The sequence below is a fragment of the Copidosoma floridanum genome, unplaced genomic scaffold (genome assembly GCF_036245765.1).
Source record: "Copidosoma floridanum isolate Cflo_tuat_1 unplaced genomic scaffold, Cflo_Japanese_pri ptg000029l, whole genome shotgun sequence".
In the NCBI taxonomy this organism is placed as follows: Eukaryota; Metazoa; Arthropoda; class Insecta; order Hymenoptera; family Encyrtidae; genus Copidosoma; species Copidosoma floridanum.
In genome coordinates this window covers 2,816,658-2,843,587 of record NW_028321906.1, presented here as the reverse complement: position 1 = coordinate 2,843,587, position 26,930 = coordinate 2,816,658, and the positions used below count along the sequence as shown (strand labels likewise).

The 26,930-nt window shown below is 35.0% G+C and overlaps 3 protein-coding genes across 4 annotated transcripts; 1 reads left to right on the top strand and 2 right to left on the bottom strand.

The window, feature by feature from the left end:
• The first annotated feature begins 3,631 nt into the window (after positions 1–3,631).
• AMPKalpha (AMP-activated protein kinase alpha subunit) lies at positions 3,632–6,421 on the top strand. 2 transcript variants are annotated; one of them, XM_089595860.1, is made up of 8 exons: positions 3,632–3,867; positions 3,981–4,122; positions 4,210–4,448; positions 4,525–4,731; positions 4,797–4,902; positions 5,008–5,343; positions 5,420–5,751; positions 5,852–6,421. In XM_089595860.1, the coding sequence occupies exons 1-8, from the start codon at positions 3,765–3,767 to the stop codon at positions 5,941–5,943; spliced, it is 1,557 nt and encodes a 518-aa protein (XP_089451986.1). In that variant the 5' UTR covers positions 3,632–3,764; the 3' UTR covers positions 5,944–6,421. The 2 variants fall into 2 exon arrangements, with proteins under 2 accessions (XP_089451986.1, XP_023246594.1); XM_023390826.2 differs by having other exon boundaries at positions 5,008–5,342; positions 5,425–5,751; positions 5,852–6,419.
• Positions 6,422–6,613: 192 nt separating this feature from the next.
• Positions 6,614–11,122, bottom strand: Crk (Crk proto-oncogene, adaptor protein). Its single transcript, XM_014350528.2, has 3 exons — positions 10,297–11,122; positions 9,520–9,875; positions 6,614–9,117 (listed from the first exon to the last, which is right to left on the bottom strand). The coding sequence occupies exons 1-3, from the start codon at positions 10,329–10,331 to the stop codon at positions 8,618–8,620; spliced, it is 891 nt and encodes a 296-aa protein (XP_014206014.2). The 5' UTR covers positions 10,332–11,122; the 3' UTR covers positions 6,614–8,617.
• Positions 11,123–19,072: 7,950 nt separating this feature from the next.
• On the bottom strand, positions 19,073–26,563 carry LOC106637645 (methanethiol oxidase-like). The gene is made up of 8 exons (XM_023390840.2): positions 26,528–26,563; positions 26,280–26,446; positions 25,235–25,414; positions 20,489–20,792; positions 20,015–20,272; positions 19,414–19,747; positions 19,217–19,339; positions 19,073–19,130 (listed from the first exon to the last, which is right to left on the bottom strand). The coding sequence occupies exons 1-8, from the start codon at positions 26,532–26,534 to the stop codon at positions 19,073–19,075; spliced, it is 1,431 nt and encodes a 476-aa protein (XP_023246608.2). The 5' UTR covers positions 26,535–26,563.
• Between the last annotated feature and the right edge of the window lie 367 nt (positions 26,564–26,930).

Sequence of the window (26,930 nt, the reverse complement as noted above, 5' to 3'; positions counted from 1 at the left end):
GTATTGCTCATAAAATCGACAATATTTATAAAATTACAATACTCTTGACCTTTTACTATTAACTAATGAAAGAACAGCCCTTCATCTTTAGATTTCCAATAAACAGTTAACTTATATAATATGTACATAACAAAATTTGTGTTACAGAAATCGTAAATCACGATCAAATATACACGTAAATTAATCAGTCGAAAAGAGACAACTGAATAAAAAAGGTCTTAAAAAGAAGCAGCCACACGAAGAGTCTCCTGGAATGGAGCATCGGATCTCACTAATTGAAAAATACATTTATTACACAGATGTAAATTTTACGTGTTATAAGTAAACAAAGAACCCAACCTTCTCTGATCACTTTTCGTGTGACTGTGCTTCTTTTTCAGGCCATTTTTCTTCGGTTGTCTCTTTAATGGACTGATTAATTTGTGCTTACATGAGTAAATGGTAAAAGGTCAAGAGTGTTGTAATTTTGTAAATGTTTTCGATTTTATGAGCCATATAAGATATGTAGTATATTAATGTAGAAACTTGCCGCAAGTAGCACAAGAAATGTCAACTATTTATCGTCTATTTATAAAATCATTTGCGGCTGGTTTATGACTAATAAATTGACTTTACTGTAAGTAGCAATAATTATTTTGGATCAGCGCCATCTAGCGGTCTTTGTTTTTTGGTCAAAAGTGGCTTCTAAAATTCTCAATTAGAGCATTCAGGATTTGAGCCATTTAGTCAATTATAAACCAGCCGCAACTCATGATAAATTTATAAATTGAAAAAATAACAATACCTGTGTTTTAGGCGGCAAGTCAACAATTTATTTGCTACAAAAAAATCGACCTGCTATGTGTTTGTACTTTTGAAAATAAATTTTCAAGCATAAGATGGATTGTTAACTTGCCGTTAAAAACACACGTATTGTTATTTTATTATTTTATAGCTTTACTATGAGTTGCGGCTGGTTTATAATTGACTAAATGGCTTTAATACTGAATGCTCTGATTGAGAATTTTAGGAGCCACTTTTAACTAAAAAATAAATACCGCTAGATGGCGCTGATCCAAAATAATTATTGCTACTCACAGTAGTCACTCTATCAGTCATAAACCAGCCGCAAATAATTTTGTAAATAGACGATGAATAGTTGACATTTTTTGTGCTACTTGCGGCAAGTTTACAATATGTCTTTTACCTGTAAATGGACCCTAAAAAGTATAAATATTCCACTTATCTTATACGGCTCATAAAATCTACCATATTTACAAAATTAAAATACTTTAGACCTTTTATCATTAACTCGCAGAAGCACAGCCCTTCAACTTTTCAGTTTAAATAAACAGCTAACTTATATAATATGTACATACCAAGATTTGTGTTACAGAAATCTTTAACAATGATTAAATAGATACGTAAAGTAATAAGTCCAAAAGAGACAACTAAAGAAAAAAAGTTTAAAAAAGAAGTTCAGTTACACAGGAAGTCTCCTAAAAATGGAGCATTGGATCTCACTTAATTTAGATTTCTTTACAATTTATCTTTTACCTGAAAATCGACCTCCAAAACTATCAATATTCTACTTATGTTGAATTGCTCATAAAATCGACAATATTTATAAAATTACAATACTCTTGACCTTTTACCATTAACTAATGAAAGAACAGCCCTTCATCTTTAGATTTCCAATAAACAGTTAACTTATATAATATGTACATAACAAAATTTGTGTTACAGAAATCGTAAATCACGATCAAATATACACGTAAATTAATCAGTCGAAAAGAGACAACTGAATAAAAAAGGTCTTAAAAAGAAGCAGCCACACGAAGAGTCTCCTGGAATGGAGCATCGGATCTCACTAATTGAAAAATACATTTATTACACAGATGTAAATTTTACGTGTTATAAGTAAACAAAGAACCCAACCTTCTCTGATCACTTTTCGTGTGACTGTGCTTCTTTTTCAGGCCATTTTTCTTCGGTTGTCTCTTTAATGGACTGATTAATTTGTGCTTACATGAGTAAATGGTAAAAGGTCAAGAGTGTTGTAATTTTGTAAATGTTTTCGATTTTATGAGCCATATAAGATATGTAGTATATTAATGTAGAAACTTGCCGCAAGTAGCACAAGAAATGTCAACTATTTATCGTCTATTTATAAAATCATTTGCGGCTGGTTTATGACTAATAAATTGACTTTACTGTAAGTAGCAATAATTATTTTGGATCAGCGCCATCTAGCGGTCTTTGTTTTTTGGTCAAAAGTGGCTCCTAAAATTCTCAATCAGAGCATTCAGGATTTGAGCCATTTAGTCAATTATAAACCAGCCGCAACTTATAGTAAAGCTATAAAATAAAAAAATAACGATACGTGTGTTTTTGGCGGCAAGTTAAAAATCTATCTTATGCTTTAAAATTTATCTTTAAAAGTACAAACACATAGCAGGTCGATTTTTTGGTAGAAAATAGATTGTTAACTTGCCGCCTAAACCATAAGTATTGTTATTTTTTTTATTTTATGGCTTCATCATGAGTTGCGGCTGGTTTGTAATAGACTAATTGGCTCTAATCCAGAATGCTCTGATGGAGAATTTTAGGAGCCACTTCTGGCCAAAAAACAAAGACCGCTAGATGGCGCTGATCCAAATAACTATTGCTATTTACAGCAAAGTCACTTTGATATTTACAAACCAGCCGCATTAAATCTTGTAGATAGATAATAAAAAGTTGACGTGGTTTATGCTATTTGCGGCAAGTTTACAATCTATTTTATACTTAAAAGTCGACCTCTAAAAATAGAGATATTCATATGGTTCAATAATATCGACCATATGGCATTACTTAGTAGTAATTTCTTTAATTACTACACATAACTTCAAGTACATCTTACACCGTGCTCTCTTCACCAGAATGATAAAATCAGAGGCTGTAAAGTTATACGTATAGGTCGTGGTGGTAACGCCGCTTGGGGTGTTTTCCGCAATCGTCGTCAACAGGATCCGTACCATATAACTTTTTTTAGCTTTGCGGGCCTATGTTATAACATAGGCCGATGTACAGAAAAATAGTTATATGGTACGGCCCCAGCAAGTAATTTAAATTTGCGCTCTATACGTTACCGTCAGGTCAGTAAGTCAACAAATATATTCCGTAATCTGCAAGTTAAAACACCAGACGACGTGAAAGTCGAGAAAAAACTGAAGATTTTATCCGCTGTTGACTGTCGTCTGCTATTTTAACTGGCCAGATTACGGAACAGAGCGCCAGTTAATTCAAGGTAGTTAACTTATCGACCTGATGGTAGCGTAGAGCGCAACCTTAAATTACTTGCTGGTGACGATTGCGGAAAACACCCCATGATTTTCACGTTTTCACGCATGTTATACATGGGTGATTCTGCCATAAGTGGCCTGCAACTACATGAAATTCAAACTGAATATGCTAATTACATGAAGTTATGTTGAAAGTGTTTTTTTTTTTTTTAACTTTCAAGCTGATATCTTGACTCCTTAATAAGGTAATTAGGAAAATTTTATGGCAGAATCATCCATATATATATTTTCAATTTATACGCTTTAATAGCAGCCGACGCACTGCTGCTGCGCAGCGCCATGTACAGAAAGAATACATAAGTTTTCGCATAAATAATACGGTTTACGAAACGACAGTGCTGTGTGTGTGTATCAATTAAAGTGTTTTTCTTTCGATCACCGCAACTATATGTTTATTAGTTTTTACTAAAAATTTCTTTTTATTCACAAGAAGCTGATAAAATGTCGGACAAAGCGTCGAACAGTCAGGCACAGCCTATTGTCAAGATAGGACATTACACTCTAGGCGCTACCCTGGGCGTCGGGACGTTTGGGAAGGTGAAAAGTGAGTTGGGTGTCATACAAAAGGGGCTTATTCCTCTTTTAGTTTAATTTATGAATCAAACAAAAAAAAAACGATGTATGTTCAACAGAGCATTGATTTTTATTCATTTTTAGTTGGTGAACACGTACTCACAAAGCACAAGGTGGCTGTGAAAATTCTCAATCGACAGAAGATTAAGAGCTTAGATGTGGTGGGCAAGATTCGCAGGGAGATCCAAAACCTTAAGCTTTTCCGACACCCACATATCATTAAATTGTGTGTTCTCATATTTTCATTGCTCGAATAAACCAAGCATTACTTTGACAGCTCCCTGTCATGGTAGTTATGTATTTTTTGCTCTAGGTATCAGGTCATAAGTACTCCAACAGATATATTTATGATTATGGAATATGTGTCTGGGGGCGAGCTATTTGATTATATTGTCAAACACGGCAAACTCAAAGAATATGAGGCAAGGAGATTTTTTCAACAAATCATCTCTGGAGTCGACTACTGCCACAGGCACATGATAGTGCACCGTGATTTGAAGCCTGAAAATTTACTTTTAGATCACAACCTTCATGTCAAAATTGCAGATTTTGGTATGTCATTGACAGCAGTTGTCTATCTTCCATCAATAGTATGGATAATTCGAAAACAAAAAATTGTTTATCTCAGGTCTGTCAAACATGATGATGGATGGAGAGTTTTTAAGAACCTCGTGTGGATCTCCAAATTATGCTGCTCCTGAAGTTATTTCAGGAAAGTTGTATGCTGGTCCAGAAGTTGATATTTGGTCTTGTGGGGTCATATTGTACGCTCTTCTCTGTGGAACATTACCTTTTGATGATGAACATGTTCCGACGTTATTTCGCAAAATTAAAGGTCTATTTTACTTATTTTAGAGTAGGAATTTTCGTGTATTCTATAAATTTAAAGATTCATTGTAGCTGGGGTTTTTCCTATTCCTGAGTACCTTAACAAGTCTGTGGTGAGCCTGCTGTGTCACATGTTGCAAGTTGATCCCATAAAGAGGGCAACGATAGAAGATATCAAGTATGAAATGAGTTTTCAATAAAAATTCCAACCCTGTTTAGTTACTACTTACACTGGTAAACAACGGTTGAAATTCACATTCTACCACAACGTTTGTAATTGCAGAAAACACGACTGGTTCCAAAAAGATCTACCCACGTACCTGTTTCCTTCCCCTGTGGAGCAAGACACATCGGTAATTGATATCGATGCTGTGAATGAAGTTTGTGAGAAATTTAATGTAAAAGAAGCAGAAGTCCACGCAGCCTTGCTCAATGGTGATCCCCATGATCAGTTAGCTATCGCTTATCACCTAATAATTGACAACAAGCGAATAGCCGATGAAGCAGCCAAAGCTGAGATGAAAGACTTTTATGTTGCATCAAGCCCACCTCCTGTGGCTTTCAGTCCCAGTGAAGCGAGTGGCAGTCCTCTCAAGCCACACCCTGAACGAATAGCGCGTTAGTACTCATATTTTTTAGATAATATATTTCCAAAATAAACTGAATTGAAACATTTTTCATAATTACATTCACATTCAAGCCCTTCGAGAGAGACAGGGTTCTCTAAGCAGTACACCCTCACAATCATCGGGTAACCGAGGCACACCAGTTAAGAGGGCAAAGTGGCATTTAGGGATAAGATCGCAATCAAAACCTCACGACATTATGAACGAGGTTTATCGTGCCATGAAAGCTTTGAATTTTGAGTGGAAAATTATTAATCCGTACAGCGTGCGAGTGCGTTGCAAAAACAAGGTAACGGACAGGTACAGCAAGATGTCTTTACAGCTTTACCAAGTAGATTACAAGAGCTACCTGTTAGATTTTAAATCCTTGTCCAGTGAGGAGTCTGAAGATATATCTACAGGTCAGTTGTTTTTTTTTTTTTTTTTTTTTTTTCATAAAAACTAACAAATTGTTCTTAATTTTTACGTAAACATCATTGACGGTTTCAATTTTAAAAATAGATGCTGCTGCACCTCCTACACAGCCAACAGGGCACCACTCAATGGAGTTCTTTGAGATGTGCGCTGCATTGATAACGCAGCTGGCGCGGTAGAAATCAATCAACGATCGAAATGGAATGCTTGCAGTTATTTTTGTCAAATTGATGAAAAAAAAATATTAAGAGAGCGATCGTTGCTTATGACGCAGGCTGGGTCATTTTACTTCTGTAATGTAAATAATTCAAAGACAAACAATAGCCTTATGATTCTTGGTTGTCACGGACGACGTTGTACATTACGCGCGCACACCTATAATGGTCATAGTTAAGGCCGTAAAATCGGAAGTCAAAGCGTAGAGCGCGATTTTTTCACTATATTACACACACACACACACACACACACACACGCACACACACATGCATACATAAATTAACATGACGTCGACTTCCGAGGCAAATGTCTAATTTACCAACGAACTGTAGTGTATTTAATTATTGTGGCTTGTGGAATGCGTTGTTATTAGATACCTGAATATGTAAGTCAAGTATTACTTTGAAATAAACTTAAAATCACAAAAAAATGTTAAATACCAATTGTTGAGCAAAAAAAATATTGTGGTGTTGAACAAAGTAAACACGTTTTTTTTTCGTTTTTCATAATACCTAAGTATATTTATTTTTACACTTTATAATTCTTTTCGCACTGAACAGCATACACTTAATTAATTTTAATATAAATTACAACACGATTACTTATCTATAGTTTCTTAGTATTTTTTCTTTGTATGCATAATCTTTTCGATAATATTGCGATTGTTTTTCATTGGCAAAAATTCGATATCGTATAAAAGTGCAGTATAAATATATGCGCGTTAGAAAAATATACATTAGTAGCGTGTGTACACGCAGCTGTATTCCCATTTTTCTTTCAGCGTTAAATTTTGTTTTTTTCTGTTTCTTGCGCCTCATGCCTTACTTATGTATTCACATGCGAACTACGCAATCTAAAACATTCATACATGTTCTTTTTTTTCTTGTTGCGTTCGAAACACCGTCAGTATGATACCAAGCGTACAATGAGTGTGCACAACTGCACAACACAAGAAATACCTATAACACAGATCTATTCTTCCATCACTCGTGTGGCAGAGGACAATAGAGTACTGCTCGATTGTAGCTGCCTTTCGCACCTCGCGATGTATTCTTTTTTTTTTTTGTCAGCTGATTCATATATTTCGACGATGTTAAAATATTCGAAGTTCACATAATGGCACAGTCTCTTATCTATTCCCTTATGTTTTGTACAACATGTGCGTAGTGCTTTTTACCTTATAGGAAGGTATATTCTTGATTAAAGCTGCCTCTTAAGCTCAATTTTATACATTAATTGCATGTACTGTTAGATTGGCAGTTGAGCTGATGAATTTTACTATGTTATTCTAATACTAGCTCATTCCGTATTTATTTAGTAAAAAGTTTAAAAAAATTACTGGGCCAAAGAAAAACTGATTCTCGAAATACTTTCAACGTCTTTATCAGTAACTTTACAATAACTTAAAAAATAAATGCATCTTTTTAAGTCAAAAGCTGTATACTTTGATCAGCTCCATGAGAATGTTTTTTTTTTTTTTTTTTTCATTATCACATTTTACTCAACATACACTGTCGTTTTCTTAAGAGACATGTTCAACTTAACATTTAAAAAAACAAGCTGAAATCTATTTTTTACGATCTGTACAAAATACTTACGATACAGACGTTCTGAAAAATCATCCTTAGCCGAGGCAGCGTTACTTTATTAACCAATATTTATGAATAGTGATCAATAGTGCTTAAAAAAAAATGTTAAGGTCTTTCGTGAGATGTACTATGTACATGATAAAAGCGTGTTTCTTTAATTAAATTACTTTTCTTTTTCTTAGTAATCGCGCTGACTAGAGATTGATGCTATGGTGCACAATAATAATTTGTTTGGTATACTTGTGGTAAACAGCATCAATCAGGAAGACCTCGTGTATTTTCGTTTAATTACATAAAATTAATTGCCTGATAGTCTAGTCGTTGAATTCTATTCTATTTTTTTTTTTTCTTTTTCAATTTTCATTTTATAAACTAATTATGTAATATAATGATGAATAAATATCTACACTTGAGAGTGATCTAGACAAGGACACTTTTTGTTAATAATCATGACTTACTGAATACAACTATAAAAATTAAATGAAAATACTAATTAATTATTTAGAGCAAAACTTTCAAAGTATTACCATGTCGAATGTTTACAATCGAAATTACTCCACAAATTAATTAGTTATTTTAACAATTCTGCCGTGTAAGGCCCGATAAAAAGCTTAAAGCTAGTCTAAAACAGTGAAAACTGTCCATGCCTTTTTCTTTTAAATTACCTGGAAAAATTTCTTTTCAAACACGAAAAAGCCATCGTTTGTTCTCCCGCTACAAAGTTCACACATTAAAAACGCATACTATGTCAAATGCAGCATAGTACTGTCAAAATTATCAGAATTTTACGTTCATCTCTCGATGAACTCGGTGCATGAAAGATCTTAAATATAAAGTCGTCAACGGCTACAAAAATTCGATGATACATTGCACTTAGTTGGCAAGGATACGAAAATTCACTTGAATCGTGATACTATCCAATAGCATCGCACAATTGAATATAACTCCTTTATGGCGCACACATATGCATCAGTATACATGTACTTTTGGTAAAAAAAAAACACTACGTTGCAATCGTTTTTTTGTTTCTATCGTTTTCAAAAGCCCGTTAAGCATCCTGACTCTCTGGCTCGGGTGTCTCGTTGTCAACGAACTCAACGTGCGTGAAAGGAAAGTGTCCAACTTTGCCGTGCAACTCACCCTCCCACTGGCCATTGATGTTTGTTTTCGTGACTTTGATTATGTCACCAACTTCAAGTTTTAGCGCCGTCTTATCATACGCGTTGGGTACGCGAGCTTGCTTGACTTTGGCAAATGCTGGCAACGTTCGTTGAATGTTAGAGCGACGCTGTGTCAACGTGTTCGTGTTGGGAGTGCCCTGCTGCGAGTTTGTACCCACTGGTTGAGATTCAGCATGCGATGATTGTGTTGTACCCGAACCTGAACTACCGCCACTTTCTGGCCTTGCTGGAATCGATTCCACTCCCGTGTGGTTGTCTTCCTCGTATTTTTGCACATACGGCACTGGCACAGAACCGGTTTGCCCAAGACTGTTTCTAGCTGTCCACCATTGCTCTTCATCTTTGGAGATTATGGTCAAGACATCACCTGGAAGAGTTAAAACGCCAATATAAAATCTACGAATTACAATAATGTATCATTTTTCATACATGATTTTTAAATCCTTAATCATATTGTTTTCTAATCAATTAAAAGAAATCAATTTAAATATGTAGAATAAAAACTCAATGCCAGTCTTATTTTTCATAAAATTAGCGCTTCTTTGAAACTTTCCATTACGCAAGTCTATAATGTAAAAGGTTGATTTTTAACTATTTAATCTTATCTAAATTGTATGATTATTATTTTATCTCGACATTTATGAAAAAACTTTGTAAGTGTTTCAAGTGTACTTTACCACAGCAAAGCTAATGATGTTGTAGTATAATTTATAGGTTCTTTACCAAAGAAATAACATACTGTAATAAAGAAGCTAATAAAATATCCTACCTTTTCGAAACGGCAAGTCATCAGGGTCATTGCCTTCAAAGTCATACTTAGCAATAACTCTCTGAATTTTCTTTGGTGCTGGTCTAATTAACGGCGTAGTGTCTAAATAATGAAGCTTATAAAAGGCTAGTAGACTTGGTATGTCAGGAAATAACTGATCCCCAATCCTATAACGTATTGTATCACTTTGCTGGATTTTGTTGATGATGTAGTGACTGACTTTGCTGTCCTCTTTGACACACAGGACAAAATCACCATGTATGGAGATACTGTCCCTTACCAGAAACACACCTCCTTCCTTTTCGCTCATCAATAAGTCAGATGCATCCTGCCGAGACATTGCTCCAAAATACCAGCTGCAAGAAGTTCACCAATGAATCAGTAAATTAATAACCATCTCATTTGGACAATACCTTTCAAGTAAATAACGACTTTGGAACAATTTGACGTTAAGGAAAAGGCATTGTTAAATTAATCATTGCCAAGTTTAGGAGCAATAACTTTTTTTTTACTCAACATGAAGCAAAGATTTTTAATCATACTCCAAAATTGACAAAGAACTAGTGGTAAGTTAACAAATAACTATTCATGCAGACCAAAAAGATAAAAACGCGTTTAGAAAATACTGTGAGTCAAAAGAGAAAGCATAAACAAGTCCATCAAGTAGGTACAATGTCACGTGCCACCTGGGTCTTTAATGGCAAATAAACAGGATTAGAAATCTAGCAGTATGTGCTTATGCGTGCTTGTAAAATAAAACTCAGGACAAAATCTCACCTGGCCTTATCATACTGGTCAAAGGAGCCAGCCATTGTTGTATCTAACCAACTATTGAAAACTTCAAATCTTTTTTTTTTTTTCACTTGAAGTAAAACACACGCACGCACACACCACGAGCCCTCTTCATGTACTCACTAGCTGGGAGGGGCAGGCGGCGGGAAGGAAAGAACAGATCTTCCAAAAACTTGTCTCTGGGTCGGGCACGGCGTGTTCGAACGCTTCCTGGACATAGAGATGTATGAATGTCTCTATCCTTTGGTCCCAGGTTCGTTAACCTAATGCAGCTTCCGTCGGCTGAACTCTTTAGCTCGTTTCACAGCAAAAACGATCTCATCTTGCTCGGATGTTTAATGGGTTCTCAACATCCTATGTACCTCTCGCTAACTTTTTTTTTTGCGTAATATGTATGTATACATAAGAAGATTGTGTACGTTGCTTGAATCGAACAAGTGTCCGACTGTCAAGCTCTTAGCTTTGACGTACTTTTCTCATATATTTTCACAATTGTTTACAATTGTTTTTTATTTCTTAAATTCCACACGTATCCATTTAGCCTTTATTCATCCTTACACGATTACACGCACAATTTAAAAAACTTAATTAGATATTCACCAGAGACTCTGTGAAAAAGATGAATAACTTTTTTATTGTGTGCAATATCTCCTTCACTGTATTGTGACTCGTGACAATGTAATTATTGTACCAATTATTAATAATTGTATGTAAGCGCTGCACACGCTGAATATCTTCCAAAGTATCAGGGGTGTGAGCTTCCTTGTTTTTTTAATGTCTCTGACCAACTGATAAGTAAGTACAAAAGCATTTAATAGACTTATACTTACTTTAGTACATTTTATCTACTTACTTACATCATTACACTCGTTCGCTTATGGTTTATGGTGGTCGGAGCAGTCGGAACACTCGGAACACTCGGAACTCTCGGAGCGCTCGGACCTCAGGGTCCGTACCATATAACTTTTTTTTGCTTTGCAGGCCTATGTTATAACATAGGCCGATGTACTGAAAAATAGAGACTTGTGAAGTTGGCGCCCGTAAATATTAAATATTAATATTTTGCACCCATTCAGGGCTTAAACGATTCCTCCTTACTTGCGGATTTATCCTCCACTTGAATTTTTATTTGCGGATTAATAGTTTGCGAGATATTTGCAAAATAAAAAGTCGAAAATGGGCGCGGCGCTGAAGTATAAAAAACTTTGTTGTAAGTGCTAAATTGGGTTAAAATCTAATTCTACCTGTACGATTCGATTCCTCCTCATTTGAGGATTACGTAGGTATATAAATTAATGTAATTAAATGTCACAAAGTTTGTAAATAATGAATTTAATTATAGAGTGAGAGAATCTAGTAACTTTTGTCTAGTGACTTTTGGTCCAGTGCTCCGTTCCTGTTGTTCGGTACATGTCGTTTACTCCGTACCGCGGGTTCTACAAAATATTTATCTGGAGCCGTACCATACAACTTTTTTTAGCTTCGCGGGCCTGTTATAACATAGGCCGATGTACAGAAAAATAGTTATATGGTACGGCCCCAGAATAGAAAACTTTAGTAGGTATTAATCTATTAATTATTAGTTATAAGTTATTCAGCTTTTGGATTAATACACACACACACACACACATTTTTCGATGACTATGCAATCTAGTGTAAGCCCATTTAATAAACATTTTTTTAAATTAAGTACTTGTAAATTTATTACTGGGGCTGTGTTTACATAGGCTCCATTTGTAGTCTGTTAAGGTCACGTGATCATTTATGATAAGTGCGAGTGGGACGGTGACATCATGCTGTCTCCCTCGCACTTATGATAAATGATCACGTGACCTTAACAGACTTAATAACAGAGCCTTAGGCGAACACAGCCTGTGTCACTTTTATCCGTTTCCACTGGTCGGTAACTTGATCTTCAATTCGCCTGATTAATCATTTAAGCGCGAAATTTGAATGCTTGAGCTGTTTTCTAAAACTTGCCCAAACAAAATTATTACTCGTGTGCTTAGCTGTGGCTTGTCTTGTGATGATTATAGCTGTACTGCTACTTTTTAGTTGTGTTGTTATTTGTTTCTTGAATAACAACAAATATTAAAATTTTGCGCGTAATGAATAAATATCAGTCCACAGTGTTTGCCACAATAGATTCCAGATATTAGATTCTTAAGATGAAAAATCTGTACCTATTGACAAATAAATTTTTCCTTAAGTTTGAAGTATGCAATGTATGTGTGTGTGGATTGACCCAAAAGCTGAATAACTTATAGCTAATAATTAATAGATTAATACCTACTAAAGTTTTCTATTCTGATAAATATTTTGTAGAACCCGCGGTACGGAGTAAACGACATGTACCGAACAACAGGAACGGAGCACTGGACCAAAAGTCACTAGACAAAAGTTACTAGATTCTCTCACTCTATAATTAAATTCATTATTTACAAACTTTGTGACATTTAATTACATCAATTTATATACCTACGTAATCCGCAAATGAGGAGGAATCGAATCGTACAGGTAGAATTGGATTTTAACCCAATTTAGCACTTACAACAAAGTTTTTTATACTTCAGCGCCGCGCCCATTTTCGACTTTTTATTTTGCAAATATCTCGCAAACTATTGATCCGCAAATAAAAATTAAAGTGGAGGATACGGAGGAAACGACATGTACCGAACAACAGGAACGGTGCACTGGACCAAAAGTCACTAAACAAAAGTTACTAGATTCTCTCACTCAATAATTAAATTCATTATTTACAAACTTTGTGACATTTAATTACATTAATTTATATACCTCCGTAATCCGCAAATGAGGAGGAATCGAATCGTACAGGTAGAATTGGATTTTAACCCAATTTAGCACTTAAAACAAAGTTTTTTATACTTCAGCGCCGCGCCCATTTTCGACTTTTTATTTTGCAAATATCTCGCAAACTATTGATCCGCAAATAAAAATTCAAGTGGAAGATAAATCCGCAAGTAAGGAGGAATCGTTTAAGCCCTGAATGGGTGCAAAATATTAATATTTAATATTTACGGGCGCCAACTTCACAAGTCTGAAAAATAGTTACATGGTACGACCCCAGAGTTTCCAACCCTGCCCCAGACCTGAATTTCCCGTCCCGATTCCCGAATTCGGGTCACACACACACTTTCACACACAAACTAAATAGGCCATGCGCTAAATTAGCATTGCTAATGCCAACATGTCACTGGTCACACGAGACACGAGTACACGACTGACACACGAGTTTCATTATTATTATGAACGTTCACAATGAAAAAGGTGAACTGAACATCTATATACACAGTAAATATAGATACACTTTATTGAGGAATGGGATCGGCTGACGGTCACAAAAAAACGTACCCATATTTACTATTGTAGACCAAAAGCTGAGACTTGGGGCCGTACCAAGTACCATGTAACTTTTTTTCAGTACATTGGGCCTATGAAATAGGCCTGCAAAGAGTTCAAAGCAAAAAAAAGTTATATGGTACGTCTCCCGTGAGGGTGGTCGAAAATCTAAACCAGCTGCCACTCAGATCAGACTTGAGAAACCTTATGATTCGTAGAGATCGAAAATATTTCTGTCATATTTTATTCTGGTGAAGAGTTATGTGGTAATTATAGTAGTGCCGTATGATATATTTTTATATTTTATAAACCAGCCGCAACTTAGACACATGGATAGAAACAGTAAAGTAATTGTCATCTCGGAGTGCTATTTGTGGCAAGATTAAAATTATCTTCTGTGCAAAAGTCGACTTTTTAATAAATAGACCCACAAAATAGCAAAATTAAGCCACAACTTTGTCAATTGATTTTTTTACAATAATTTATATCCAGAGTCAAAGTTTTGACCATATTCGGATTTAATAATAGTGGAAAAATGACCTTTCCAAACCGATTAACTAACACTGCTCTTATCTATGATAATAATTCAAGATAATAGATAAGGTTATATAGATAAGATTGCAGATAAAATAAAAATATATATATACACATTTTTTTTGAAGATTGATTTTTGGGTATAAAATAAGTTCCAATTTGACTGCAAATGGTATCCGTTAACAACTTTTTGTTTTCTATCCATTAGTTTAAGTTGCAGCTGGTTTATAAAATAAATTATATGGCACCACTATTCGCTTTGAGCGCAATTCCAAAATCGCGCTCCCACTGGAGACGTGGAGACTTTGATAACGATTGGTCGTCATTTCATTCGTCATCCTTATTTTGAAATCGAGCTCCCGGCTCCATTCACCAGGTGGCCAATCCTTAAATATCGCTTTTCTACAATCATGTGTGAAAACAGTGAAAATCAATTCGTGTAATACTATCCTTTTCTAATCACGACCAATCGTTCTCAAAGTGCCCAGTGGGGGCGCGATTTTGGAATTGCGCTCAAAGCGAATAATTACCACATAACTCTTTACCAGAATAAACTATATGACTTTCGGTCAGAATCACAGCGTTTCTCAATTCTCACATGGGTCTTGGCTGGTTTAGATTTTTGACCACCCTCGGGCCTCAGCTCTTGGTCTATATTGTGACTATGTATATACATATCTACTATGTAGCGATGGCTCTTACAAAAAACAACGGAACTCAGATTTTCCCATTTAAAATAACATTGGAAATTCTGAATTCCGTTGTTTTTCGTAAGAACTGTCGGTAGGTATATACTAGAGGAATCGGACCGACTGACCGACTGACCGATACCGATCACAAAAAAAAACGTACTCTGCGTTTCTAAGAATCTCAAAGTAAGTGGACAGACTAAATAGACCTATATGGCATGTCACAATTTTTTCATTTGGAACGTTCCAAATAAAAAGTGCTCACGTACCTGGGTACGCTCGTCAGTACACCATTTGACATTGTGTTCCAGTATTGCTTTCCTTTCCGACAACTTACCGGCAACTTTATCGTGTCTTATGATATCGTATGTCATGTTTAAGTTGTCAAAAAGAGTTGTCGGAGAACAACACTGAAATACACCCCAGATCAAGTCCTCTAATATAAAAGAATATAGGTTCTGTACAGCTTGTTCACTCTTTTTGGAAGTTTGAGCAGCGTGGAGCGTGGCCCAATGGGATGCCCAGCTAGCGGCAAGTTCAAACGTTCTTTAGAACCAACAAATTTGTATGCAAGCTCGTAAGCCCCTGACCCCTTAGCCCAAGTATTTTAACCCCATAACCCTCTACTCTAAAGCCTTTAAACTTAATAATCTGGGGGTGAATTTTAATAAGTTAATAATTTCACTTTTTTTCAACAACGAAAGAGCTACATACTACAATAATTAAACTTAGTGTCTATTCGCACCGTATTAGGAATATGCATATGGCATGCCTGTACCTCGTGACATGGCGATATATATATCATACTGAGAGGAAAAGTAGTAGACCTTATGAGAGACATTAAGTTTTTATTGTTTTTTGTGGTGGAAAAGGTGTTGAATACAAAAAGTTATTGGATTACATATTTTTAACATTATGAGAGTTACGTTGTTATATTATTCATACGATGAAATCGTTTATTTAGGCTGTAAACAGCGTTTTGAAGATACGAAGTACAGTTAACCCTACATTGAGCTTCTGCTGCTGATGTCACTGTTGCGCCTGCTCAGAGGTAAACAAGCATGTTAGTTTAAACTGTACTTCGTACCTTTAAAAAGATGTTTTCGGCCTTAATAAACGATTTTCTTTCATGAAAAAAATATCAACTTACCTCTGATAATGTTAAAAATATAAATTTTAATAACTTTCTGTATCCGGAAGAAAGAACTGAATGTCTTCCATAAAGCCTGTACTACTTTTTCTCTCAATGTGATGTATATATATATATATATATATGTATATATATATATATATATATATATATATATACCAGAGGGTGCCTTCCTGTTCCAAAAAAATCAAAAAGGGTCAGCCGTTTATTTAAAAGTTTTAACTAACTCATTACAATTTTTATAAGAAAAATGCTAACAAGTTACACAGTCATAACTTTAAAACTTTAACAACTACTGAAGTTGCATTCTACAAGGATAAATAACTTATAAGTCCACGGAACTTTTTTAGGAGAATAATCTTAGAATATGCAAGTTATAAAAATACTAGTTTGCCATGATTTTTCAAATATATTCTTATTTACAAAAATCGAATTAAGATCTACTTTATCCCCTACCCAGGTCATTAAGTTTGAGTGCTTTAGAGCACATCATAGTTATGGGGTAAAAGCACTTGTTTAGAGACTCAAAAGCTTGAAAATGAGAAATTTTGTATGTTAATAATTTTTATTTATAAGCTAACTGGTCATTTAAATTATTAATTCTTTTTTTAACGAACGAAGCCATTTGAATGATTTACGAATTATTGACTTTTTTGTGATAAGTACCTCTCTTATAGCTAATAAGAAAATGTAATTATTAACTACTTGAGTCATTTTAAGCACAACAAGTATGTATTTTCTGTTGGATCAAGTAAATTAAACAATCACCCGTAAAGTTTAAAAAAAATTACTAATAAGTATAGGTAACTATACTTCCAAAACTTCTTTGAAATCACTTAAAAACTTATGAAATTATTCGATTCTTGTTGATCATACGCAGTAGATCATCCTTTCTCTTCTGGGTTAACAGCAGCATATTTTATAAACGCTACATAACTAAGAGGAACTATTTTTATCTTTTAAACAGAAACTTTTCCATTGAACTTATTACTCTTTTCCTGCATTTATCCAGCATTGTATTTGTTATTTTTCTGTCAGTCTCAGATCAGTTTAGTCCATTCATTTTGAGTATAAACAGATGATTTCCTTTTATAATTTTTAATACTTGCATGCATGTTATCACCATCTGATTGCGTGTAGCTAACCTCGAGATATCCATAACGTTAGAAAAAAAATAAATCCGAACAGAAATGAAAGTCGGTTGCCTCTCTAGTTCGTGAGGCCCTACTTAGGCAGCCTACTGAGGGCACATGCAGGCAAGTCAGGGGGCATGCGTGATGTACTCATAAGGCAGCCTACATAACCTATCTTTATCTTACTTCTCGACTAGTATATACAGTTGTATTAGCTACAGTTGCAGTATAAACTGTAGCATAAAATTATACACAAGTACACAAGTTACAAGTGTCTTTCATTGAGTCCTATAGAAATGATTCATGAGTATTCTTATAAGTACATATGAGACTGACAAAACCAATCGACATTAAATTTGTTGTCCACTAAACAAAGTTTCTCAAAGTACTGAATTAGAAATAATAATTGTTATTTCAAAAAAAACTGTTTAAGAACCGTACTAAGATTATGAAATTTTCACATCCAACACTTTGCACACTGCAGTCATTTAGATGTCCACCGTCAAGTCAAGTTCATCTGTCATTTAATTGAATCAATATGTTTTTGTATAAAAAAAAAGCAAACTGTAGTGTGAGCATTTAATTTGTATTTATTTCTTGGTTATTATTTAATAGTTCCTCAGAATTAACTCACGAATCACATGTTTATATTGTAAACTTGATATCAATTGTAAAAAAGATATTTTTAAGGTTAAGTACATTTATATCATCATTTATATAAAAAATTTCTATTTATCTTAGGGTTATATATATTTTTGTCACTATACGTGATCAACAATGCCGTAGTAAAAAATGTTCGTGAAAATTAAGTATGATTCGTTTGAAATAGAGCATGACTTTTGTTTAATTAAAATATTATGTGTATTATTATGTGTACATATTTATATTTATCGATTGAAAGGTGGTTATGTTACGTCAATGGAAGCAGCCTACTTAGGGCCTACCAAACGCCACCTGACGCTGCCAATGTAGGACCTCAGTTGGCAAAATAGGCAGCCTAAGTAGGCCCTACTGATCGACTACTTACAATTTCCGTTTGGGAATTTTTCCTTTCAAATAGATTTTTTCCGATTTTTGAGTAGACTTTAATATTATATTAATATAATATCATGACTAACTGACGTTCGGTTGTAGGTACTTCGTTCCCTAAGTAGTTTTCGCTTTTTGAGAATTAATTTTTCACAAGGATTGTTTTGTAATTTGCACTAGACGTTTAATTTTTTTTATGCATTTGTTATGGTTATGTTTTGTGTTATTTTGCAATCTATACATTATAGCATGACAGTTAAAATTAGTTAATATTAAGGCTTGTTTATTAAACTGATATTACCGTCATGCAAGTTAACAAATGAATGAAAAGCTTACCAATGGATTATTTTAACTTTTTAATCGTTCGCTGTCTTCACTTAAATGGACAATACATTTTCTGATTGCGATTTTGATCAGAATAATTATCAGTGTAAAATATAAATTTCTTTATGCCTAACTGAGCTTGAGTCTTTATGAGTTTTAAAACGAATAAATCTATGCCATTCGATCCTCTTTTGTCCATATGGTTTCATTCCATAAATATTATTATTATTTTTATTATTATTATTATTATTATTATTATTATGATTATGATTGTTATTATCATTCTTATTACAGTCGTCTTCACTTCATTGATTTACTTTTGTACTAGAATGAGTTTTCTATAGGACAATGAAATATGTTACTTAAAATCATAATCGATATAATGTATAATTATGTCATATAATATTCATTAAAGTACTCTATTTGTTAATTGAAATGTATGTAAACTTTTTTATTTTTTTAAAGGTTCATGATACATGTTACTTCATAGAGAAACAAGAAACATTTTGAAGTTCTTATTTTAGACAGTTCACCATTGACTTTTATGTTTGTAGAGTATCTATTAACCAAATATCCGAAGTGCAATCTCCTCCAGGATACCTGAAATTAAAAAATAAAGAGGAATAATGACTGCGTTTACGAAATATCGTGGTCTTTTATAATTGAGCATTAAATTATTTAATCACCTCATCTCATGAGCTAATAAGACATCATTTTTATCAGTTCCAAAGTCGATTAAGAAATTCTCATCGAGCTTTATTCCCCCCTTCTCGACATCAACGTCCAGTTTCATCATGACAGAGCCATTCCTACAATAAAAAGCATATACAATGTGTACGATATACAAAATAATTCGCCGATACACTGAAACGCATCGACGTACTTCATATGTTCTGGATAGAACTGCCTGTCCCAGGGTTTGAAAATCGACGTTGTCACGTACAATCGCTTGCCATCCAAACTAAGTTGAAGCATCTGAGGTGCGCCATCAAGTTTACGACCCTTAATAAATACTGGCTTAGGTTGTTCGCTCAGTTCTTTGTCCTCGATAACTCGTACTTGAGAGTCAGATAGGCAAGAGCCACCCACAAACACTTGTCCAGTGAGTTTTGGATTTGCTCGGTCAGTTATATCGTACTGGCGTACGTCACCATGAAGCCAGTTTGAAAAATACAAATATTTGTCGTCCAAACTTAGAATAATGTCAGTGATCATACCTATAAAAGAAACATAGAGCTGTGTCTAATACCAATTTGAGTAGAAATCGTTTTGATATTTTGTGAAAAAAGAACATCTAATTGGGCGTGAATTTTAAGAATTATATATAACTGAAATTATTTCGAACGTGAAGATTTAAAACAGCATTATCAAAAGGTCAGTCATAAAAAAAATGGCATTATAACAAAAATGTTGAATATATTAACCTGATGAACTCTTGATCAAATATAGGATATAGATTTTTCAACAATCGTTAACGTTATTACCAGACATGTGAGGTGCTACCCATCCTTCGACTTTCTTAGATGGTACTTTGATGACCTGATCTGCGACCCAGCTGCCATCCTTTTTGTAAAACCGATAGACCATCGAATTTACTGCACAACCAACGTATCCCTCGCAGCTTAAAGGGTCGTGAAGAAAACGAACTTCAAGTGGAGCTACGCCATCTTTCCCCAAGTTGATGACCTGTTGAAGTGTTCTATCCTTCCATGAGTAAAAGTTCAAACTTCGTCCGTAAACCTCTGTTTGAAGAAGCAATTTTTAGTCAATGTTAGTACTTTGTACGTCATTAGTTGGATTTGCGTAGGTGTTAAACATTATTATATTACTTAGAATAAACTGTTACCATCTAAGAACTGTTTAACCATTCCCTAAAAGTAGTTCTCTAAAGGACCTCATTTTAAGAAAAAAAGTAACTATCATAACCATTTTAAGTTGGAAATTCAATCAAATCTTACCCACATCTTCAGGGTTTTCAGCAGAAAATCCTCGTTTGAACACATTTGGCACGCCCCATTCAGTGGCAATAAGCGCGTCGTGATACGGCTGATACCAAAAATCGTAGCCAAACTTGGCTCTTCTCTCACCCATAACCCAAGTGCCCTTGACTTCAAGCGTCTTGCTGTCGATGCAGAGAAAGTCACCGCGAGCCTCACCATTCGGTTTGCCCATGGTCGAAATCATGATGTCCCCCGTGGGTGCGCAATGCGAAGTGTGTGGCGTTGCCACTCCATACTTGTGCATTTCCTCTGGTTCCAGAATCTATACAATTAGATACGTAGGGGCTGTCCATTAATTACGTAAACACCTGGGGGGTATGTTATTTGTTTACGATTGATTACGTGGGGGGGGGGATGAGGAATATCCAAAAATTACGTAACTAAATTTGATGCTGAATATGACAAATTTTATCTTTTCCTCCTTTCATACTATCTCATAATTGACACTGGGCAAGTGATCTAACTTTTATCGACTCTGCAGATCTGTTAGTTTAGTTGACTAACACATGTGGTTTCTTTTACTAGGAGTGCAATACAACAAATTCGGAGCTCGTCGTTAGCTCAATTGGTTAGCATACTAGTTATTAAAACATCACAGCTCAAGGGGTCGTGGATTCGATTCCCGGTCAGGGCACTCAGATTTTTATGATGGTCCTTACTGGAATTTAATCCACGACACTGACATAGGATTAATGATTTGTCTAAAGTCAATGAAAGTCTTTGCCCCGTGACCATGCCATACAAGGACCATCTGTGATTAATTCAGCAATCTAGTGTGGACCTCATCAGAGCCCCTTTAATATTTGTGATCGGGATAACATATTTATATATATCTTTCTATATTACATAGTTATTTTGGTGGGGCTATCCACACATCCCCCCACATCCCCATGGTCCCTCCACAGCCCCCCACAACCTCCTTCAATCCTCTTACAGTACAAGGGAAAATTCTTTTTATTTCTCTGTAAATTCAACCCAAAAAATTTGTGTGAACCCCCACGTCCCCTCACTACCCCTCTACACCCCCCACCTGAACCTTAGTGACCTCCCCACAATCCCTCACAAAAACTTAGAATACTTTGAGAAAATGTTAGAATAATCCTGTATTAATGGAAATATGTTAAAAAATTTTACACCCCCTTAATTACCTTACAATTTTTTTTATATTACTTTGTAATAAGGACAAGAGGATTCGTTACCCCCCCCCATGAAAAAGTTCAAATTTTACTTAGATATATGTTGTTTTTTATATTTGTGGGCACCTTATCTCCACTGTATAATAACTTTAATTTGTGTTACTTCTATTTTATCAGTTTCTGGTTAAATAAAAATAAATTTGATTATAAATAAGAACTATCCAAACAAAGGTAGTTGATGAGGTAAAATCAATGGTTCATCGAATTACAATATGTTTTAATCCTTTTGTATATTCCATATAGTATTTTTAATTTACTTAACACAACTCTTTGTCAATGGTGATGTTGTTCAGAGCGCGCAAAGACCAGATTATAATAAATAATTAATTTGTCAAAAGTATTGCTTAATTTAAACACTTGTTAAACAAAGCTAAGCGCCATTATGTTTTGCTGCCTACAGCATTCTTCAGTTGCACACATCTACGATCGTCATTGTGGAGTGCTCGAAGTACTACTAGGTACCATGTATATATACTCTTCGGAAAACAGTAAGTTATTTTAGATCTTTTTTTCTCCTTATCTCCTAATCTACCATTACCCTTTTATTTGTTATATTATTAATATTTTTTGATCATAACTGTCATTGGACGACATACCGTTATTTCACGAATTTTGATTTTTGTTGACTGTATACGTACTATGCATTACATAATAAAGTGCGTTTTGACTGTTTCAGTAATGTTCGTTTTTCCTGCTCCGCAGTATAATTCTTAGCTACCGTTACCACGTTAGAAACTCATGCAGAAGCGGCAGACAAAAGGCCACAGTGCAAGCATCGACGCCATCGTGCTCTACATGATCTACGTGAACTCTCTATCTCATGCTTCTGGATAAACCCACTTTCGGATGACTATCCAGAAACCTCAGGCTTCAAGGTCACACTTAGAAAAGCCATGTAAGTTTATTTAATTTGATGCGATTCCACGAAAAGTACCTATTTTATCTGACAATGACTGTCATTCCACAACACAATATTAATTTCACGAATTTTGACTTTCAACGGGATATCTTATAGTGGCATAAGATATATGTCTATATATGTATATGTATATATATGGAGGTGAGTTATTTGCATCATTTATATTAATAGTTATAAAAATGTTGTATTTCCCCACGTGCCTCTTTCTTTCACACAAATACATTATCTAAGTACAGTGCTTCTCAGTCTTAGTGTGGAAAAGGATATTGATGGCGATGACAGTATTCAAACATACTTATTTAGCGTGTGTATATTGTCATCTTGCGACGATGAAAGTTCGTTTGACCCATCACTACCTTATTCTTCCGGCAATCAAAATTTGACAAAAAGGAGTAGCACATACGCTGTGGAAAGACTTCTGACTCCAAAGGGTTGTAAATTGTCGACTCCAAAAGAGCCGTACTATACCTCTGGCAGTCTTTTCAGCACTCCTGATAATCAAGCTAAAAAGAACGTCACTCAAGATGACGATTTCGTACCGACAAAACGCTTAAAGCAAAGCTGTTCCACAGCACCAGGTACTCCCGAATTAGCATCTGATGGGGATATTCTCCTAGTCCAAAGACACGTAAATACACTTGAAACACCTCCTATTTCAAAATTTTAGAAGCTAAGGGAATTAAAGAACAATTTTAAATTGTCACCTGTACCTGAAGCAAAGAACATAAATGAACGGAGCAAACTGTTTGCCTTTGACGTACAGAGTAGCACAATTGAAGCACAACAAGATACCAACAGCCATTCCAGCAGTTCCTATTCCCTGCAATGTTGCAATGTGATACACCGGAAGTGCAGTTGGTAGAGCCTGTTTAACAGAAGCAGGTTCAAATAAAGCAGATACGTCACGCGTCGCCTAGAAGCTGTCGAAAAACAATAAAGTGTAGCACAAAAGAATATTGATCAGGAGGAAAAAGTATCAAAAAAGAAGAGAAGATTGCGACGTGAATAGAAATATGAGCAGGGATGAGATGATTGCAAAAATGGGTGACGACGGAGGAAGGGACTTTGTAAAAGTTGAAGAAATAAACTGTTGGCTACGTTTTTCAGAAGCACGGCCTCGGGCACCAAAGTTGACAGAACTGTAAGGAAATCCTTACTGGGATTAATCTGCAAGCAGGAAAAATTTATACAGCCCATTCTTGAAAACGTCACTAAATTAGGTAAAATATTAAGCCTTGGCTCGTATCTCCTCAAGTATTTATTATATGACCCAGATAATGCCCTTAGCAACTGGCTTCTGTTGCACCAAAATAAACCAGACTTTCACGTTCTTTTCAGAACTTTCGGAATTAAAGTTAAAAAGTCCAAAGTACTTAATCCCTTTAGAAAACTGTAAAAAGCCCGGTCCTTAAGACTCATTGACCAACAATTTAAACAAGAAGAAGACGTGGAATCAGCTGAAACGAAACCCGACGTGAATCTTAAATTGGAAAAAGGGGTGGAAGCATTGCCAAGGGTGGAACTTGCAACAAAGAAGTTTAAAGTTCTTCTGATGGAAATCATTCCGGACTTTGGAAGCATATTAATTGAAGGACGGTCAGAATTTATAGCCAAGATAGTTTAACAGTACGTTGACGACCTCAAGCGCAGTATTACTACTCACACATTCAAACGTCTAATAAAGGTTATCATACCACCAGAGCCAAGAAAAAAACAACAACAACCACCAAAAGATAACGAAAAGTCGCTTAAAAATAAACGATACAAGAAAAAAAAAAATACAGAAGTAAACAAAAAAGGTAAAAAAAATATCGATGCTTAAGAAGGCCGAAAGAATTAGAAACCAAAAGAGTGCTGATGATTCATTCTACGTTGGTTTATGGAGACCTATAGTACGTTTTAATGCAGAAAAGAGAAGCGGAAGGAAGTGAAAAGTTGCCCGTACCGTCAAAAAGTCTGCAGTGGTTGCAAAGGTTAACAGACTTTAAAATATAACCAAGAAGTTCAAAAAGTTATAACTCAACGTGGCCGTAGACAAAAAAGATCATGAAGAGGTCGACCGTCCGGAAGTAGTGCATTAGACATGGCATCCAGAAAATCTCCACTAATCCAGCTGGGAAAATATCCTAATCTCGATAGCTGCCAGCGATGGAGCTGGAGCCTGAGCAAGACGGCGCTGTGGACGACCCCTGGGAAGTACTGCCTACTTCTACGTTATGCTACCTTTGTATTGATATCGTCAAACATGTTTGACTTTAGTTCTCAATAATTAAATTTCTAAGTGTTTCCTTAAATTTTTATTAACATGATTATAATTATGATATTTATGTTTGTACATTCTCATCTCTTATGATAATAATTTTCAGTCTTAGATAGCAGACAATGTTTTTTGAAGTTATTATTCAGCATTCTTAACTTTGCACTTTCACTTACATTCAATATACTGCTTTTATTTTAAAGTAACAGTGATAATTTCTTAGTATTTTTACCTTACGCACTGCAGTTTTGAATAATACTACAATTAAAATACTTAAAAACTATATCGTATTTGTATATATAAATACGAATAAATGAAACCTGTTTACACACCTTTTTGATTTTGGGTTTCCTCTCATCGGAAACGTCGATAAAATAAACCCTGTCTGACATAAGACAGGGCAACACTAGGGTGTCACGCCTCTCAGGCTGACCATGACAGCTGCTGCAGATATTCCAGCCACTGTGGTGTAGCTCATCACCTACTTCACGCATTCGAAGCTTGTGGATAATCTACAGTGGAAGAAAAGAGAAAAATTATGACTTTAATCAGATATGGACGATTTCGCCGTAACTACTCAAAACCTGTAGACAATTTCATTTTTTTCCATACTTGCAAAAATGGACGTTTGACAACTAAGTGCCAAGTACAGAAGTTACAGATACTTGATGCATATGCTCCGAATTTCCAGAAAATTTAAGAAACCAATAAAATAGTTTTTATTACAAAAGTGCCATTGTAGTGTAGATTGCTACGTATTTCTATTTTTATGGTGTTTATTTTGCGAATGTTGTTCGTACCAAGAGCGTAATAATCGTTTAAAGGTGACCAAAATTATCTTATCTGTTGAAATAATATTTCAACCCAAAACAGAGCAAAATAATTTTAAACTACCTCAAAAACTGTTTAAAAATGTGTATGAACTATTCTTATATGTAAGGACAATTTTATTTTATAGTAAATTTTAAATGTTGAAAACTGTTGGAAATTTAGACTTTGTCAATTAGAATTTTACAACTATAGAACGGAGAAAAAAATCATGGAGCAAACGCATAGTAGTGGTGAAGATGTCCCTACCCCTTTTTTTTGACTCTATGCGATTGGCTCATGACGTGTATGATTTCAATGCAACATCTTTAGTAGGAAAAATAGAGATCGCACTTGGTGTACATGCAATTAGGCAAGCATAAGGTGTCCTTCGTGCTCTGCTTTGCAGATTCCTCGAACCTGGTGCTTGCCCTGCACTACGAGGTACGGAAATTACTACTTCTCTTTTCATACCACCGGTTCGTAGAAGGCAACGCGAAACGATTTGACAATATAAAACAATAAACTGAAAGCAAAAGCATCATGCTAATTGGAAAAATAATAACCCACCTGGCAGTAAGTTGGACTGTCGGGGTCAACATCAACGGTAGCTAAGACGTCTGGCTTGAGTGGGTCGGTGTGTATGCAGTTTATGTAAATTATTTTCTCGCGGGGCCCATAAATCATTGCATGCTGCGGACTCGGGTAACCCGGACCGACGTAGCATGATTCGGTCTCTGCAACAGAACAAACGTGAATGTCGAGTACGTCCGTGGTATTTAAAATTTACCAACTGGTAAGAGTCAAGTACACATAACTTGTCATTGCATATTGATCAGGTTCTTATTTTTTTATCAGATGTCGTTACAACGACGCAACGTTGCAGATATACAGGTGCTAACTGGAGAACAAGGTTTTTAAAGTTGAACTGGATAATTTTTTATTTTTATGTTGAATTTAGAGAAAAGGTAGGATGAAAATCTTTGCTATTAAAAGAAATTTATGATAAAAAAAAGAATTGTTGTTTTAAGTTAAAAGCACTTGTTACTTGCTTATTAGAAATTAAAAAATATAATTAAAAACAAAAAATAGTACCATTTCAAATTTTTCAGAATTTCTTACCTTCAAGGTGGCTTGATCGTTTAATACCATACCATGCAAAGGGTCCTAATGGCGTATGTATGTAATGAAACTTATTCGCTAAACATTTTTATAATAATT